At 36.0% G+C, this 20,722-nt stretch overlaps 1 protein-coding gene across 2 annotated transcripts in view; it reads left to right on the top strand.

Moving 5' to 3' along the window:
- The window catches only part of adamts12.L (ADAM metallopeptidase with thrombospondin type 1 motif 12 L homeolog), a 352,590-nt gene that overhangs the window by 196,450 nt on the left and 135,418 nt on the right, over positions 1 to 20,722 (top strand). For both annotated transcript variants that reach the window (XM_018266523.2, XM_018266519.2), the window contains exons 6-9: positions 1,143 to 1,267; positions 12,539 to 12,688; positions 15,179 to 15,322; positions 18,133 to 18,277. In XM_018266523.2, the coding sequence (XP_018122012.1) occupies positions 1,143 to 1,267; positions 12,539 to 12,688; positions 15,179 to 15,322; positions 18,133 to 18,277 (564 nt within the window). The remainder of the gene's footprint in view (positions 1 to 1,142; positions 1,268 to 12,538; positions 12,689 to 15,178; positions 15,323 to 18,132; positions 18,278 to 20,722) is intronic.

Raw genomic sequence — 20,722 nt, forward strand, 5'->3', positions numbered from 1 at the left:
CACGTTTATGTTAACTTATTCTATGTTGTAGAATAAGCAACTTTTTAATTGATCTTCATTATTTATTTATTTTTCATAGCTTTTTAATTATTTGCCTTTTTGTTCTGACTGAATTCCAGCATTCAAATGGGGATCACTGACCCCATCTAAAAAACAAATGTTCTGTAAGGCTCACATTTATTGTTATTCCATACTAAGGATGTTATTTATCAAAGTCCGAATTTATATCAATATTTTCTGCTACAAACTCCGATCAAAGCCCTTTGTTTTTTTACCCTTATTTATTATACATTTTCCTGAAAATTTGATTTGCGGTAAAAAAAATATATCAGATTTTGACGTTTCACTCCGATCAAATCTGTTCGGTTTTTTACACATATTTATTATTACATTTTTCTGAAAATTTGATTTGCGGTAAAAAAAAAATCAGATTTTCACGTTTTTCATCCAAATTTTCACGATTTTCACTATATATTTTGGAAATTTTCACCTGAAAACTCTGAAAACTTTGTTTTGGGGTATTGCACGAAACCCAGCGCACATCAAAAAATCATTGGGACTTCTCCCATTGACTTATATGCAACCTCAACAGGTCTGAGATGCTGGATTTTCAGATTCAGACTTTTCCATCCTCAGGGTTTCATAAATTCCAAAAAATTCATGATTTTTTAAAAGTCCGATTTTATAAAAAAAAAATAATCACAAATTGTTCGATTTTTGCATTCAGTTTATGTTATGTTATATCATAACCCCCCAAAACTTAACTCAAAGGTGAACAACCCCTTTAAGTCTACTAAAACATTAATTAAACCCAAAAGGCTGGGGTTGCCTCCAATAAAAATACTGTTTTATCATTACAGAGAAAAAGGAAATCATTTTTAAAAAATGTTATTATTTGATTAAATTAGTCGATGGCCTTTCCGTAATTCTGAGCATTATGGATAACAGGTTTGCAAATAATAGATTCCCATACCTGTACCCATTTTGCTAGAGTCTGTTACATCTATGCTGAAATGCTTTAAAAAACAAAAACAAAAAAGGAATGTAATGGTCTATAAAAAGGCAAGTGAAAGTGTGTTTGCAAATCTTTACAATCTCCACATATGGCAGTGAAAATTAACAAGTTATTGTTTCTTGTTTAGGAAGGACTCAAGATAGTTCACAATGCCGATCAAACATTGGCCAGCTTTTGTAAATGGCAGAAGAGTATCAACCCAAAAAGTGATGCACATCCTGCCCACCATGACGTAGCAGTACTGCTAACCAGGTAATCCTATAGCATCAGTATCCAATGTAGTAATAAACAAAAATACAAGTTCAGCTAGGACAATGGGTTGACACCTACTACAATTAATGAAAGTGTAAAGGATGTCAGTCCTTTATGTCACTTTACTGTGAGCAGCAGTGTTTAGAAATATTGTGTTCCATAGGTGCATGGCATATATGCAAATCAGTTACTCATGGAACTAACCCAGAATACCCATTAGTGCTGCTCGTATTGTTAATGGTTAGGGCGACCAAGTGCAGAAAGCCACACTCCTGTGTTTGACCAAGTACTTTCAGAAAACTGGCTAAAATAAAAACACTACGGGGACTATTTACTAACACTTTATTTTCTATTTTCTTCACAAATCTCTAAAGATCTGTGTTTTTTTTTAATCTCTCTTAAGCTATAAAAATTCAAAATTTTGAAAATTCGAATTCAAATATTGAATTTTTTTTGGTCAAAACTCAAATTCAAATTGTGAATTATCCAAACTTGATTCCAGTTTTCATTCAAATTTAGAGATTTATCATACTTTAAGGCCCTTTAAGAACTTAAATTTGACTATACGCCACCAAAAACTTTCCGAATTACTTTAAGTACTTGAATTTGACTATTCGCCACCTAAAACTTGCCGAATTACTGTATAAGTCAATGGGAGAGGTCCAGGGATAAATTTGGTGATGTTTGCAGCCTTCCTGACATTCATGGTTTTTTTTAGAGAAAAAACTTGTGTTTTTTTAAATTTGAATCAAGTTTTTATAATTCGAATTAAATTCAATTCAAGTTTTCAGGTCAAATCAATTCGTCTAAGCTGTAAAGATTTGATTTTATTAATAGATTTCAATTGGTCGAGTTTTAAAAAACGTACATGAATTTGAAACTCGACCCTTGATAAATGTGCCTCCAAGTGTAAATACCACAAAAAACAAACAATTATGTAAAGGCTGTTGAGGTCCTATAGAAGTCAATGGTTTGAAAAAAAAAACCTCTAAATCCACTAAAATGAGACTGTTGATAAATGGACCTTTAAAAAAAAAACATGAGAAAGCTTGTCACATAGACGCCATTCATCCTTGTCCTCTGAAATCATTTCGTAGATCAAACTTCGATTTTTTCTGAACAGCAACTAGAGGATTTGCTCCCTTGAATTATTTGTAAAGAGAAATGCTTTTAGTCTTAGGCATTTATTTCTTGCTGTCATGTGTAATAAGGATCCTAAATTACAAAACAAGTGAAAATGTTATATTCCAGGAGGCTGTTGGAGCATGGAGAAAGATAAGATTTATTGTATAGATGAACAAAAAGGCCATTCATTTTATCCCATTGAGGTTGCCTTTAGTGATGGGCGAATTTGCGCCGCGAAATTCACAAAACGGTGAAAAATTCGCAAAACGGCGCCCATTTTTGACGCCGGCGAATTTTTTCGGACGAATTTTCGCGGGCGTTACGCAAATTTATTCGCTGGCGGCAAAACGAGCAAATTCGCCGTGAATCCGCGCCTGGCGAATAAATTCGCCCATCACTAGTAGCCTTCTGTTCTTCCAACACAAATACAAGTAGATTGTTCTCATTAACATCTAGGAATTAGCTGGTTTATAGCATGCTAAAAAGGATTTTCACAGGGTAAAGAAATGATTCTCATTTTCTGCCATTGTTAAAATTCTATAAATTGGTAAAAATCGGAGAAAACCAGCGTCGGTTGACTTCTATGCATTTTGCATTAAAAAACCCTACTATTGACTTCAATGTATTTAGTATCAAAACACCCATTGACTTCAGTATGTAATTATAAATTATACTGTTTCATAATTTCAAATTTTGCTATTCCTATTTTATTAGCAGCAAAATGTCCTGTTTCACCCAGTGGCAACATTCTTCACACATCTGTGTGTTTTTGTGCAAAAAAGCAAGGGCTTTTTTGAGCGGTTAAAAAAACAAGAAAACACCTGCCAATGGCAGTATTAGAGCTTTACCACAAATTTTGTTTACCCACAAAAAAATTCAGTCTTTTGCCAAGAACATGCCAGAAAAAGGGCAACAGCATTACAGATTTTTTCCATGCACTTTTTCTTTACCAAAACCCCCACACAATTTTTTGTCCATTGACTAATTAACACTTGACAATGACACAAGAAAAAAAAGTGTAGAAAAAGCATCCATTAACTCCAATGCATTTCTCGCAAGAAAAACATGGAGAGAAAACTTCTACAGTCTACATCTATCTGATGAAATTTCAGCAAAATTTTGAAATTTCACAAATTTTTCAGGGGTTTTTAAAAAAATTCAGCGGTTTGACAAATTTTTCAGCCAAGCGAAATAGATTTCTATTTTTTCACAAGAATCTCTAACAATTCATTTTTTAAACCTCAAAAAATGCAAGTTTATTAGGGGCAGATTTATCACGGGTCGAATTGAAAAATTTAATTTTTAAATTCAAATTTTGAGCTAATTTTAGTGTACTTCGACTGGGGCACAGTCCAAATTCGATTTGAATTTGAAAATAATTCGAAAATTCGAATATCAAAATGTATCATGTACTGTCTCTTTAAAAATTTGACTTTGACTATTCGCCTATTCGCCTGACTATTTTAGCCTATGGGGGACCTCCTACAACCTAATTGGAGTCATTTGGTGGAATTTGAAAAATCAAAGTTTTTTTAAAATACTTTGAATCGAATTTGATATGATCCAAATTCGATTTGAATAATCAAATATAGCCTATTCACTTGAAGTTAAATTTTTTTATAAATTTTTTTATAAATCTGCCCCTAAGTGTAACAAAAAAACATGAAAACCCAAACAATAACAAAATCTGCCAAGTAAAGGCTGGCGAGGTCCTATAGAAGTCAATGGAAGCTGTGTTGATCCTATTGGACCATTTTAATCAATTAGGACTAATAACTCAGAAAAAGTCATATTTATAGAGGGTTTTTGAGGTTTTCATATATTTTTAGTGCATCATTCAGCGTTAGTTCTTTCTATATTCATATCTTTTAATAAATTACATGGCACTCATGCTTTTAGAGAAAATGGGTTTATTCGTGGTTTCTAAAACAAGAATGTTGATAAATGAGCCTTCCCGACTTACCATTTATGTTGAAATATACTAATGATATTTTATATTTACTAGTATATTGTTTTGTGGTTGAGTGTATACAATATTTTAAAGCAATAGCTTTTCCCCAAAGCTGTATGTTTTTCTATGGTAATTACATGTGAATATTTGTTTGCATGACAAGACTAGTATTAAAATTCAATGATGTTAAATATCAATATGCAAAACTGATATTTGGTGGCATATCACTCTGTTTCATTTGCAAAAGATAGATTATTATTCCAACTTTTAAGGTTTGTTTTGAGAGCAGTAAAAGGCTACATTCAGTATGTGCAAACATGCAGAAATTATATGCTGTCTATATATATTTGTGTTTATAAAATGTGTTTTTTAAGTACTATTATTATCTTGTCACAATTTGAAATTGGTCTGTCTTGTACATCTTAGATAAGACAATATGCCAATATTATATATATATATATATATATATATATATATATATATATATATATATATATATATATATATATATATATATATATATATATATCACTAAAAAGTCCATTAAAAACAATTTTTTGATATGGATCAGACATGGCCAGTATAATAAATGTGCTTTAATGAAGAGTGCTAGAAGGCTATTTACTAAAACTTGAATTAATCTAATTTTTTTATTAAAACAAAGTCAACCAAACAGCCGTCCACGAATTGAACTCATTTATCAATAATTCTTCTCGAAAAAGTCGGAGCGAAAAAACATTGCAACAAATTTGTGCGTCAATTCGAAATGTATAATTGATGCTCTGAAAACTTGACTTTATCCAATTGTATCTGGAAAAACTCAGCTTTATCAGATTTTAGAGCTCAGATCACAATGGCAAGAAACAACTTAGGTGGCATCTGCCATTGACTTCTACATGACCTCAACAGGTTTGAGATGGAGTATGTTTGAATTCAGATTTTTAGCAGCTTTGGGGTATAATAAATCTCTAAAAATTCAAGTTTTCCCCTTTAAAAACTTGACCAGAAAAATGTAAGGTTTAATAAATGGGGTCCTTAATGTCCTGGATAAAACCAAACAGCGAGTTAAGTAAAATGTATGATTTTAATGCATAAACATGCAGATTCTCTTGACTATAGATGGTATGGCTTGGAATATGGATTATAAGGGGCCCATTTACTTAGCTCGAGTGAAGGAATAGAATAAAAAAAACTTCGAATTTCGAATGGTTTTTTTTGGTTACTTCGACCATCGAATTGGCTACTTTGACCTTCGACTATGACTTCGAAACGAACGATTCGAACTAAAAATCGTTCGAATATTCGACCATTCGATAGTCGAAGTACTGTCTCTTTAAAAAAACTTCGAGCCCCTACTTCGCCACCTAAAACCTACCGAGGTGCCATGTTAGCCTATAGGGAAGGTCCCCATAGGCTTTGTAAAAATTTTTGGTGGAAGAAAAATCATTGGATTGATGAATTAAAATCCTTTGAATTGAACAATTCGAAGGATTTAATCGTTCGATCAAATGATTTTTTCGTTCAATCAAACTATTTGCGATAAATCCTTTGACTTTGATATTCAAAGTCGAAGGATTTATATTTGGCAGTCGAATATCGAGGGTTAATTAACCTTCGATATTCTACCCTATGTAAATCTGCCCCAAAGTCTTAAGAAAACAAAATAATTTTCCAAATTGTAAATCAAGTTGGAGAGACAGAGCAAATTTTTCTTTAAGTTGATTTAAAACACATCTAATCAAATTGGTGGATGTGACATAGCACAGATTTATCAAAGTGTGAACTTAGAGCTGACCACAGAAAAACTCACTGACTTTCTATTCATTCCTTTGGGATTTTTAAAAGCATATGTATCAATGGGTGAAAATTGGAGTCGTTTGATAAATAAGCTTCTAAAAATCCCATAGGAATAAATAGAAAGTGATGTTTTAGCTGGAGTATTTTTGGATTTGGACTTGTCGCATTTTTGTTACCTAATAAATCCTAGAAAAGTCACACTTTGTTTGTAGTGACAAAATCAGCAAATCTTTGTAAAATTTGTAAATTGGCCCCTCAGGAGCCAATTTATAAAGTCCCAGACCAGCTTTTTGACACCAAGGGGGTTATTAATAAAAGGTTGAATTTTGAATTTATGTGAAAGGAAGGTTATTTATGAAAAAACTCGAACATCTAGGGGCATATTTATCAAGGGTCGAATTTTGAATTGAAAAACCTTCGAAATTCAAATTCAAAAAGACCAACCGAAATTTAGTCAAAGTTTTTTTTTGGACGAATAGGTCCGTTTTCAAACGAATAGGTCCATATTCGGCCAAATTCAAATTGTATGAATCGAAGGAATATCGCATTCGATCGAATTTGATTCAAAGTTTTTCCCAAAATAAACTTTGATTTTAAAAAGTCCACCAATTGACTCCAAGTAGGTTCTAGGAGGTCCCCAACAGGCTAAAACAGCAATTCAGCAGGTTTTAGATGGTGAATGGTCGAAGTTGAATTTTTAAAGAGACAGTACATGATAAATTTAGATATTGGAATTTTTAAAAAATTTTCAAAATCGGATCGAATTTCCACTATTCCCTAGTCGAAGTACACAAAAAATAGCTCAAAATTAGAATTTTTTTCATTTGAAAAATCATTCATTTTTTAAAATTCTATTAAATTCAAATATATTTGAAATTCGACTGGGGGGTTAGTTATAATAGAAATCGAATATCTAAAACTCAGACAAATGTTACCGACTCAAAAACTCGAATCAAATTTGAATTGAATTTGACTAAACTCGATTTCCGAATGTCAGGAAGAATACTAACATATCCAAATTGGTCCCTGGACATCTCCCATTGACTTATACATGAACTCGGCAGGTTTTAGGTGGCGAATTGTCGAACCATAAATCTTGAAATTTGAATTTTAATTAAAACTCTAATCAAGTTTAGGCAATTCACAATTCGAATTTGAGAGTTTTGACCATAAGAAAATCAGAAATTCAAATTCAAATTTTCAATTCAACCCTAAGGGGCAGATGTATGAAGGGTCGAATATCGAGGGTTAATTAACCCTCGATATTCGACTAGGAACTAAAATCGTTCGACTTCGAATATCGAAGTCGAACGATTTAGCGCAAATCCTGCGATCGAACGATCGAAGGATTATTCGTTCGATCGAACGATTAAATCCTTCGAATCGAACGATTCTAAGGATTTTAATACAACGATCGAAGGAATATCCTTCGATCAAAAAATCCCAGGCAAGCCTATGGGGACCTTCCCCATAGGCTAACATTGACTTCGGTAGCTTTTAGCTGCCGAAGTAGGGGGTCGAAGTTTTTCTTAAAGAGACAGTACTTCGACTATCGAATGGTCGAATAGTCGAACGATTTTTAGTTCGAATCGTTCGATTCGAAGTCGAAGTAGTAGTCGAAGGTCGAAGTAGCCCATTCGATGGTCGAAGTAGCCCAAAAAACACTTCGAAATTCGAAGTTTTTTTAATTCGAATCCTTCACTCGAGCTTTGTAAATGTGCCCCTTAATAAATCTGTCCATTAATATTCGATTGAATAGTCCTGATCCAAAAATTGAATCAAATTTGAATCAAGTTTTTCTCCGAAAAAAAAACTTGTATGTCAGGAAGGCTATTAACATATTTAAATGATTCAATGGACCTCTGCCATTGGCTTGTAAATTAACTCTGCAGGTTTTAGGTGGTGAATATTTGAATTAGAACTGTTTCCATGCTCGAGGTGTGATAAATCTCTAATTCAAATTTACATTCGAGTTGGTGCTTTTAAATTCGAATTTGTGAGTTTTGACACAATTCCAATTCCAAAAAAACTCCAGCTGAAACCTGACGAAAACATGTAGAAGTCAATGTCCCTTTTACAAATGGAAGGTCTTTCTTTGATTCATGGTTTTAAAGGTTTTTCTGGAGTTTTTGACATTGCCTTTTGTGCAACAATATAAAAAAGTTGTAGTTATTGTGTTTGACAATCTGAAAAAGTCCCAGTTTTTGCATCTTTTCTGCAACTGTTTCTGTTCATAACTTTTTTATTCTGATTTTTAAATCAATTTCATGACATTCGTGGTTTAAGAGAAAGTGAATTTAGTTGTGGTTTTAAAAACTTCTAAACCCATTAATATCCAAACTTTGATAAATAGGCCTTTTACTATCACAGTATTACTATTCATTATTTTTTACTTTCATAAAGATTTATTTTCTTTTACCTGAAAAAAACTGTGGCACAATGAAATATTGTGATTATACATATGTGAAACGCCAACTGCCTCAGCAGGAAATAACTGACTGGTTTATGTGCTGTTAAATATATGTATTTTTAACTCATTCTTCCATATTATATAACATTTGCTTGGGAGTTACAACAGATAATCAGCATGACAGTGCAAACAAAAAAAAAAGAATTAATTTGACATTTTTTCCTCTGCCATCTGTGTGTTACTTTCTAATTCTATTAATGCGTATAAATGTCATTGTTCCTGCATCGCAAAACGGAAAACTTTTCGGGTGCATTTAAGCATAAAAGTGCAGTAGCTGTAAACACCTACACTGTTATTAAGTTCAAGTCCTATAATCAGACATGCCTTCTGTGAAAAGGAAAGCTTATATTTTATGTTTGTTAAATTATCCTTTTTGTTTTGCTGCCATACTTGGTGAAAAATGAGCAAAACGGCGAAGTTTTGAAAGCGTCTAATTTAATTTAACTTTGATATAAGCGGCTTGTTACCAGCTCCTCTAATGTATAGAAATAAATACAGAACATTATGATCTTGCTCGATATCCTGTTTGTGGGGATAATAATACAGAAAAGAAATATAGAATGTTGCTTGTGTCACAAAACAGATCAAGGGAAAGGACAAACTCTACAATCCCACACAAAACAGAGAATAAACCATTGTGCCATTTGTAGTGTCCAATATCCAAGAGATGAGAGCAAAAAGTTTTTCAAGGAGACACAAATTGCTTTTGCCTGAAAAAATAAAATCAAGGCTGATAGAATTTTTTTTTTACATTCTTGTATAACTGGCTAAAACCACGTAAATAAAATGAAACCTCCATTCTTAAAGGGGCCTATTTACTAAAACTCAAGTTAATCAAATTTTTTTTATGAAAACAAAGACGACCAAACATGAAATGGACTCATTTCTCAATAATTTTTCACGAAAAATTTAAGTTTTTCTTCCACAAAAAAATTTGAGTTTCCCCCATAAAAACCCCGACCCGAAAAAAACGGAGGTTTAATAAATGGGCCGCAAATGTGTGTTCAAATAGGAAACCTCCTGCTCTGAAGGAACATATATGAAGGAAGTACACGCACTTGCTTCTGAATAAGGAATATATAATATATCAATTGATCTTTCAGAGTATCTAAATAAACTGAATTTAAAGGGATACTGTCATGGGAAAACATGTTTTTTCCAAAATGAATCAGTTAATAGTGCTGCTCCAGCAGAATTCGGCACTGAAATCCATTTCTCAAAAGAGCAAACAATTTTGAAATCTGACATGGGGCTAGACATATTGTCAATTTCCCAGTTGCCCCCAGTCATGTGACTTGTGCTCTGATAAACTTCAATCACTCTTTACTGCTGTACTGCAAGTTGGAGTGATATCACCCCCCTTCCTTCTTCCCCCCAGCAGCCGAACAAAAGAACAGCTCCCTAACACAAGATAACAGCTGCCTGGTAGATCTAAGAACAACACTCAATAGTAAAAACCCATGTCCCACTGAGACACATTCAGTTACATTGAGAAGGAAAAACAGCAGCCTGCCAGAAAGCATTTCTCTCCTAAAGTGCACGCACAAGTCACATGACTGGGGCAGCTGGGAAATTGACAAAATGTCTAGCCCCATGTCAGATTTCAAAATTGAATATAAGAAAAATCTGTTTGCTCTTTTGAGAAATGTATTTCAGTGCAGAATTCTGCTGGAGTAGTACTATTAACTGATGCGTTTTGAAAAAAACATGTTTTCCAATGACAGGATCCCTTTAAAGGAGACCTAAACCCTAAAGTTAAAACCCCAACCCCCTACCCCACATAGACTCCCTACGTCCTCCTCCCCAGCCTAGCTGCTCCCCTGGGTAAATGCCCCTAACTTTTTACTTACCTCTCCGTGGAGATTCTGTCCAGCAGAGTTCACGGGTGCCACAGGAAGGCCATCTCCCATTTTAATCAAATAATTAATAATTGGAATCAATCCTATTGGGTTTATTTAATATTTAAATGTTTTTTTTAGTAAACTTATGGAGATCCAAATAATGGAAAGATCCCTTCTCTGGATACTCCCAGGTCCCGAACATTCTGAATAGCAGGTCCCATGAATATACATGTCTCATGCTTTATGACTATAGTAAGATATCCCTGCCACCATTTTGCATTCCTGCAGATAGTAGGGAGGTATATTTCATACAAGTTAGTCATTAGCTATATCCAGGTATGCTATGAAGCTACAGGGGCTGGGTTTTGTTCCACTGTACTAAACAGTTCAAGATTTGTATCAGCACATGTTATATTCAGTACTACAGTACCTGCATAGCCTAAGGCAGTGATCCACAACCAGTGGCTCATGAGTAACATGTTGCTCCCCAACCTCTTGGATGTTGCTCCCAGTGGCCTCAAAGCAGGTGTTTAATTTTTAATTCCAGGCTCGGAGGCAAGTTTTGGTTGTATAAAAACCAGGTGTCCTGCCAAACAGAGTCTCCTGTAGTCTGCTAGTCCATATAGGGGCTACCAATAGCCAATCACAGCCCATATTTATCACCACCAGGAACTTTTTTCATGCTTGTGTTGCTCTCCATTTCCAACTCTATTTAAATTTGAATGTGACTCATGGGTAAATGATTTGGGAACCCACGGCCTAAGGTATATATATGTCAGAAATCTAGTACAGGCATGTGACTCTTTTTCCGGAAAGCTCCTAATTACGGTAAGGCTGTCTCCCATAGACTCCATTATAATCAAATAATCTAAATTTTTTAAAAATGATTTCCTTTTTCTCTGTAATAACAAAACAGTACCTTGTACTTGATCTCAACTAAGATATGATTAATATTTATTGGAAGCAGAAACAGCCTATTGGGTTTATTTAATGTTTACAAGTTTTCAATTAGACCTAAGGTATGAAGATTCAAATTACATAAAGATCCCTTATCCAAAAAACATCAGGTCCCAAGCTTCCTGAATAATAGGTCCTATACCTGTAATGCCGTTATTTTAGAAGTACCAATATCTCTTCAAACAAAACAGTGTCAGATTGAAGACATCAGGTTGGATTTAGTCTTGTTGTCAGGTATCCCATGGAAATTCCCTACAGACTTAAGTAACAGAACTGTTGAGTACAATTTTCAAGTTTTACTGTTCATAGAAAATTACAGGAGGTCATTTAGACTCTGTTAGATATGGTTCATTCCAAACAATTTGCCATAAATCAAGAAGTAACCGCACAGTATGGTGGTGCTGACAGGATGATTTATGGTTTTCTGTTATCTCTACTTAAACATGTCTCTTACTTCCTTGCACCTCATGTTTTGACATCTTCTAAGAAACGCTATTTTCTACTCAAAAATATAGTACCGTATATACTCGAGTATAAGCCGAGTTTTTCAGCCCCCAAAATATGCTGAAAAACTCTACCTCAGCTTATACTCGGGTCAAGTGCAAAAACGGTCGCCGGCGTCTAAGAATAGTCGCCGGCGTCCAAGAATAGTCTCCAAGAATATTCGCCGGCGTCCAAGAATGGTCGCCGGCATCCAAAAATGAGATGCCGGCACCTCCAATGGGAGCAGAAACCCTCCATTTTTTGATTGAAACTTACCAGAAGCTGCCGCATTTCTCACCCTCGGCTTATACTCAAGTCAATAAGCTTTCCCAGTTTTTGGAGGTAAAATTAGGTACCTTGGCTTATACTTGGGACGGCTTATACTCGAGTATATACGGTATGTCCACTTTTGGGCATACTAAAGTTTTTTTTATATAATAATAAAAATAATTTAAAGCAGAGCTGCCGAACTGGAGGCCCATGGGCCAAATGTGGTCCCCTGCCTGCTCAAGAGTTCTATAGATTTCTTTGTATAGCATCATCATCATTTATGTTTTTCAACATGTGCTATGTCATATTATTTGCCCACTTTTTGAATATGCTGGATAGCAATTTTTTATAGAATGCTTTTGCGTTCTCTCCTCCAGGAAAGATATCTGTGCTTCAAAGAACAGTCCTTGTGAAACATTGGGTCTTTCTCACCTCTCTGGCATGTGCCAGTCTTCCAAGAGCTGTAACATTAATGAAGATACGGGTCTTCCTCTTGCATTTACTATTGCACATGAACTTGGACACAGGTAAGAAACAAGACCAGAACTTTGGATGTTATATAAATATTTTGTGCAAGTTAGAAAGGACAATTTTTTACCATTTTGTGAATTTTTCGGCAAAGCTAAATGGGGCAGATTCGCTTATCGCTATTTCTCTGTGTAACAATAATTTCAAGGAGAGATGAAAGCAGGGAAAGCTATTCTCCATGTTTATCAAAATATTAATTTTCTGTTCAATCGTATTTTTTTACCTGTTTTTATTTTTATCTTTCTAACACTAAAATGGCCCATTTCTGAAATTAATGCAAGAACTTTTAAATGTCCTTTTTTTTTTATACTGATCTAAAGAACCTGGGGTTTTCAAGATAAGGGATCTTTCTGCAATTTGGATTTTCATACCTTAAGTCTACTGGAAAATCATTAAATAAACCCAATAAGCTGGTTTTGCTTCCAATAAGGATTAAGAATATCTTAGTTGGGATCAAGTACAAGCTACTGTTTTATTATTGCAGAGAAAAAGTATATTTTTTTAAAAAAAGTGTTATTTGGATAATATGGAGTCTATGGGAGATGGGCATTCCGTAATTCATAGCATTCTGGATAACAGGTTTCCGGATAACGGATCCCATACCTGTATTTGGGGCACAGGGCAATTCAAAGAATATAAAAGAGGAATCAGATAGGACCAGGCAGTGCCAGGAGCAGGAGGGGCCAATTGAAGTCAGTGCCATCTGCGGCGCAGGGGCAATTTAAAGAATAGGAAAAGGGAAGAGGCAGCGCCATGCAGGCATGCACCTTCTGAGGGACAAGGGGCTATTTCACAAATAAGAGAACGGACTAGGCAGTTATAGGAGCAGGAGGGGCCTTTCAAAGACAGGTGTCAACTACCTGGGGCACAGGGGCAATTCAAAGAGGAGAATGGAGAGGCAGAACCAGACAGGCATGCGCCTCTGGGGGAGGGAGCGACAGGGAGCGACAGGATCAGGGTAGTTAGTAGAGCATCTAGAGGCTCCAACAAAAAGGCCAGTATAGGGATGCAAGTGGCTAATATATATCTTAATAATTTTGTCTAGTTAACATATATTTGAGAACTAAAATATATATTTGAGAATTATAGGATACTATAGTGGAGTATCCTATGGATGTTTGCAGTAATTTTGTTACTGCAGTGAAAGACTAGCTTTGAGTACTTCCTCTAAAAAGTGAACATTGAATATAAGGTTCATTTTAAAAATAACTGATTAAATATTCTGAAATGTTTTTGGAAGAATTAAGTTATTCCTCACTATCACCCTTGCAGCAAAGCACATATCTTCATTCTCTCTTTATTCTCTCTTCATGCATGAGTTGGAGTCAGATCTTGATTGACAGGTCTATTACATCATTTGGGGGAGTACTCCCTTTGCCCAGAAGATGTATTAAGGCTTTCTCTTTCATAAAAACCACCTCTGACAGAAATCCTGTGTCTCTACATGCAGGATTTGTGCAGGAGTCAGCACAAGAACATCAGAGCAGCCCCTTTTTTCTCCTGACAACTTCCTTGACTACTTGGTGGTCAGACTGGTCGGAAAATGACCAGCAGGTGGCGCTGTTGTAACAAAATTCATTCATGTTAACAGTACATGTATCCTTTAATATCTTGGAATTAAAAATAAATAATGAATGTACATTGCTAAAGTGCTTAGAATATCAGTCTCATCAATTTTACATTCACTTATTTTTAAGGTTTGTTTATACTTTAAAGACATTCCATTTTAGGTGCTTGGAGGGAAAGAAGAGAGCATAAGATGAGGGTTTCTTAAGTACTGGTGTAAGGGAATTAGTGATGGATGAATCTGACCCATTTTGCTTTACCAAAAATTTGCGAAATGGCAAAAATTCGCCAAAATGCATTGAAGTCTATGGGCGACAAAATATTTTGATGGGCGAAAAGAAAAAAGAAACATGTACAGTAAGTGTATGTTTGAAGGTGAACAGAAATATATCAGTTGAAAGGGATGAGTTAAATATGTGAGTTAATGAAGGAATGATGAAGTTAGGGAAAACAGTAAATATAAACGTAACCGATTTTATTAGAAAATTAAATTTTGCTAATGTTATTTATATAATTAAATAATTATGTTTTTTAGTGGTACATGAACTGGAAATAACTTAATGGCATTTTAAATATACAAAGCGAATCATTTGCCTTGCCTGTATTGACTGTAATTACATAAAAAATAGAAATTTGGTCTATCACTACTTGCTAAAATTAATTTTCGATCTCTCAGATTTTTTTTTTTACTGAACAGGAATGATCTAATGAAATGCTACTAATCTAATAAAAGGTTATATTACTGCTTGGAAATTTAAATTGGTGCCTCGTTCAACTTAATGCGTGTTAAAAGCAATTTTAAGGTAGATTATATTTCAGAGGTGGTTCAGTTGAGTTTGAAATCACTCATATGCTAAATATGGATTCTAAGCTGAAGTTCTTCAGATCTATTAAATTTTGTTGTGACCTCTAATTTTTCTCAGTTTTGGAATACAGCACGATGGCCAAGGAAATGACTGCGAGATTGTTGGTAGAAACCCGTATATCATGTCCAGGCAGCTACAGTACAATACTTCACCCCTAACATGGTCACCTTGCAGCAAAGAATATATTACCCGCTTTCTAGAGTAAGTGGCCAGTTCTTTTTTTATATTTTTTATTAATATATGAGATAGAGAGACACCTAGAGAGAGAAAGAGCGGGAGAGTATATAGAGTAGATAATGTACCTTCTCCTGTAATTTATATAGTAAATAAAGTATATACAGGTCATGGAACCCCGAGGTAACTTCTAATATCCTCATATTTTGCATCAGGGGGTACTTTATTTATTATAATATACACATTTCAGTGAGTCATGTGACAGAAATGACATCACTACTCACCGTTTATAACTGATGACATCAGTACTCACCATTTATAAGGATATAATTTACAAGATATTCATGGCGTTTGTGTATTATAAAGATATTAGAAGTCACCAAGGAGTTCAGAGGAATAATATAGCAACTGTTAGTCATTGAGGGCCCGCAGAGAGGAGACATAAGGGAACCCACAAACTTCACTCCCACCCGGTGCAAAACCATCAATTCCCTCATCTTCTTCTGATGTTAGTGCTGAGGGGCTCAGGGATCTGGGTTGTGGGGGGTTGTGATCTTTTAATGTCAGTGATTATGGCCATGCCTCCATTGTATACACAGCCATTTCATTCATCCAATTTCTTCAACATTCTTGCACTGAAACCTGGCTTTCTCCTACTGACACTGCTTCACCTGCTGCCCTGTCCTATGGGGACCTACACTTTACTCATATTTCAAGGCCTGGAAACAGACCTGGGGGTGGGGTAGGTTTGCTTCTCTCTCCTTGCTGTACTTTCAAAGTTCTTCCAACTGTTCCTTTCCTATGATTTTCCTCATTGCAGTAGGCTGTTTTCTCCTGTTTCACTTCACAGTGCTGTCATATATCGACCTCCTGGACTAACCGCACAATTTTTTTGACAACTTTGCTGGCTCCGTACTTTCTTTCATCTAACACCACATCCATCATATTAGGTGACTTTAATATACCCATTAACAATATTAACAACTCTTCTGTCTCTAAACTTTTTTTGCTAACATCCTCCCTAGGCTTATCTCTGTGCTCTGACTCCCCCTCTGACTCCAATGGTAATGCTCTGGATCTTATATTTACCAGACTTTGTTCAACCACCAATTTTACTAACTTACCATTTCCCTTTAATGAGCTTGCTCTCACAAAAACAAAAAGTGCTAGACCCAACCACTTCAACCTTGGCATACTGCTCATACAAAAGCTCTCAAAAGGCACTCACGCATGATTGAGCATCGCTGACACAAATCCAGCTTAGATTCAGAAGTGACATTACACTACTCAAACCCCCTAGACTTCCACCACCCTCCCTCCACACTCCCCGGTCTCTCCTGTGCTGCTTCACCCCTGTCACTGATATGGAAGTCTCAAAATGTTTGGCCTTTTCTCACCTTACCACCTGCCCGCTTGTTCCCATTACTTCAAAACTTCTCCACAATACCAATCCTTGTCTAATCAAAGCCTTAACTCATCTATATAATCTCTCATTCTCAATCGGAATCTTTCCTTCTCAACTAAAACATGCTCTTGTCACCCCCATTCTGAAAAAAAACCCTCTCTTGATCCCTCCAATCATAATAACCTACCTATCTCCCTGCTACCTTTCATCTCTACTACAACTACTTGAGCACCTAGTCTACAACTGACTAACCTCATTCCTCTCTGACAATGACTAGTGATGGGCGAATTTATTCACCAGGCGCGAATTCGCGAAGTCTCTTTTGCACAAGGGCCTTCCTCACCTTTTGTAACTTTATTGGTTGTGATATATGTAACTCCTACATATGCATATCCTACATATGCTTCTACATATGTATTTCATGTGATGTGTGTTTAAATACATTTACTTTACAGCGCTGCGCAATAAGTTGGCGCTCTATAAATACATGTTAATAATAATTGTCTTTCCTTTCTCTACCACTTCTCATTTCTCCTTCATTTCACAGTACTCACAGCAAGGCAATCATACTTCTATACAAAAGTGACAGAAATTGCTGGTCTGACTGCTTTGTGACACGCTAATTGCTGAATAACCAATTGCAAACAACTACGGTTCAGAAACTGGAATATATAGGAAACACAAGTCCACAAGCCCACAGTCAGGCAGAAGTCTGGGCAGGCGGCATTCAAAAGCTTAATGTCACTGAAACAGGTTGAAGTTCAGGGCAGGCAGAGGAACAAGGCAGGGCAGAAACAGAGACAGGATCAAGGACTTCAGGATACAGGGTGCAGGGACAGGAATTTAGGAACTAGGAACACAAACACGAACTAAAGATTTAGTTATAGCAGAAAGTATAACAATCCAGTACAGGTTTCTGGCAGTGGCAGGCATAAATAGGCCTTTAATTGGTCTATTGCCTGAAACTGGGTGTGGGACAGGTCAGTCATTCCCATAACCTACCAGGCCCTATCCATGCTGGTTTCTGTGACTTTATCTGGAGGAGCAGCAGTCAGCACACACAGGTCCCCAGTTCCAAACCAGCAGGTCCCTAAATTTGACATACTGTTGAACTGGTTCTCACTTGTGCCTCTCTCTCTCCGCGGCTTTCATTCTTGTCACTTTGATCAGGGTCCTCTTCTTTCCTTGAGTGGCCCCAGATAATCTCTTACACCACACTTATACCCAAGGAAAATCATAGCTTGCCTCTAGATACCTTACAGCAGACCAGAAAATACAGGGTGGGGCCCCTATATAAATAATAAAGAACCTTTTTTATTTTTAAAAAATGTCTTTCGAATAATATTCTCTTATTGAACAAATCTGGCCATTAATGCTTACTTTAAAATGTATTTATCCAAGATAACAACTAGCTTTTTTTACCGGTTTATAGTCGTGGTTGGGGATTCTGTCTTGATGATGTGCCAGCAAAGAAAGGTTTAAAGCCACCAATCATTGCCCCAGGAGTGTTATATGATGTCAATCACCAGTGCCAGCTGCAATATGGACCTAATGCCACCTTTTGTGAAGAGGTTGATGTAAGTTTATATTTGCCACTTTTATACACTGTCGCTATATATATACATATATATATATATATATATATATATATATATATATATATATATATATATATATATATATATATATATATATATATATATATATATATGTGCACTGAACGCTGATATCAAATAAGGGGTTATTTGAATTTTGTCAGTGTATTTGTACAACATTTGGTGGTTGAAGTAATAGAAAATGTAATTATAGGAGGGTGAGAAAAGGATCACATCCCAGAAATGTAATCACAAAGCCATACCCCTTATTTGACTTTACAGAGTAAAATATTCTATTTGTTATCAAGAGAAACTTTAGCAGTCAGTCAACTTGTACCATTAATTCCTATAATGATCTAATGACTGCAATGTGTGAGTGCATCTTGCTCATAGCTTTGCAAAAACTTTATTGAGCTATAGGAAGCTTACATTAGCTTTTACGTTGGAAAAGTAGGGACATCTACCAAAATAAAAACAATATATATTGAATATATGATGTTATGGGTACACACTATATGATAATGAAAGGCAAGACATAAAAGAAATATAGATGAAAAAGAAAGTAGAATTATCATTTCATGGAAAATGACGGCACATCATTTCTTATAGTCCGTGATTAAGGAGTCTCATTTGGCAATTGCAAATGTAAAATAAAGGGAAAATGTGTTCAAAGAAATCCAGTAGGCAGAATAAAGAGAAGGCCAATGGTTTTGATATATATATAGTATTAGGAAATTTTTTATGTATATGTAGGGGACCCAATAATAAAAAAAAAAGCCCCAGTTCTTTTACCTTTTACCTACTGTATGCCCTTTGCATTGTAAGTAGTGATGGGCGAATCTGTGCCGAAACGCATTGAAGTCAATAGGTGTCAAAATAATTTTGATGCAAGCGTCAATTTTTATATGCTCGACTATTTGGTCCAAATGCATCAAAGTCAATGGGCAGTGGAATAATTTTGACGCGCAACAGTTTTTATACGCGCAATTTTTTTTGACGCACCAGGTTTTTCACTGGTGAATTGTCACCATAGTTTTGCGAATTGATTTGCTTGCGGCGAAACGCAGAAATTTGCTACAAATTAGTGTCTGGTGAATTTATTCGCCCATCACTATTTGAAAGTTCTTCTTATTGGCACTGGGATACCCAGGGGTGCTTTGCCAATGAGGCAAGTTGAGGCTGTCGCCTCAGGCGGCAGCGCCCCACTAGGTACCAGGGGCAGCAAAAATGCTGCTTCTGGTACTTTAAGACCAAATTTCCGGGGGAAGGGGGGCAGCAGCAACTGCTGTTGCCTCAGGCAGCGGAGGGGCCAGGATCGCCCCTGGGGATACCATGATAATCTCCTGTCTGTAGGTTATAGAATGGGAGGGAGCATGTGGATTTTCCTCTTTGGAATCCACCTGTGGCTGGTGATATGTGTGCTGGGGAGCCTAGAAGACCAATGTGAAGTCATGGCTGCAGAGGCCCCATGAATGAGGATCAGCTAGTGATAGCCTATTTTATATCTTAGTTCATCCCAGAAGTGTAAGAGTCAGGGCTAGTGAGCAAAGGCAGTTCTGTGCTCCACCGAGAAGAAGCGGTAGTGTTAGTAATTCCCAGGTGATATCTGGAATATGTGCAATAGGGCTCATGACAGAGTGCATTCACTTGAAGCTCCACTGGATATCTGGTATGCTGGGACTGACACCTCTGATGAGACTACCAGTCAATGTACTTTTTCTGCTGAATCTACCTTTAAGAACCAAATTTCTATTAAAACATGGAAATTCGGCTCTGCTAGTTCAGTGAACACAATAGCGCTCACTGCACTAGAGATGCGGCCCCCTGGACCTGCTCCAACGCTAAAAGTTGAAAGCAAAAAGCGGGGGGGGGAGGGTCATCACCCCTTGAAATGCAACTGTCCAGATACTTCCAGCAAGGGCCCATCTGAGGGTGAGTGTGGCAATGTAAATGTGCTCTACTGTTCAACAGAGTAAGGAATGGATTTCATTGCACCTCCCTTCTACCCATAACATATCTTTAATCCACGTACATCACTAACGTCACATATAAGAAAGATCAGAGATGTTCAAGGACAAGTGAGATTTAGACTGACAAGACTCCAAAACTTTTGTGAGCATAAATTGGCTGTTGACCTACTTTGAGTAGTTCTGTAAAGTCCTCGAGTGCAGGGGGACTCTTATCCAAGACCGTGAAGAATCAATGCTTTTTTAATCTTGCCATTTTTTCTCAGTTCAGCATTGTCAGAAATAATTGTTTTAATAAAATGCTATTCCTCCCTATAAATTCAGCATCCTTGAATGTATAAATAGGTAAAAACTAATAACAAACAGCACTCATATTACATGGCAACGCCATTCAGTGATTCAGGAAGAGATGTCCCTTGCATTCATGAAGATATTGCAGAATTTTCAGCCTTTATAAATG

Source organism: Xenopus laevis, chromosome 1L (assembly GCF_017654675.1).
Source record: "Xenopus laevis strain J_2021 chromosome 1L, Xenopus_laevis_v10.1, whole genome shotgun sequence".
Lineage (NCBI taxonomy): Eukaryota > Metazoa > Chordata > Amphibia > Anura > Pipidae > Xenopus > Xenopus laevis.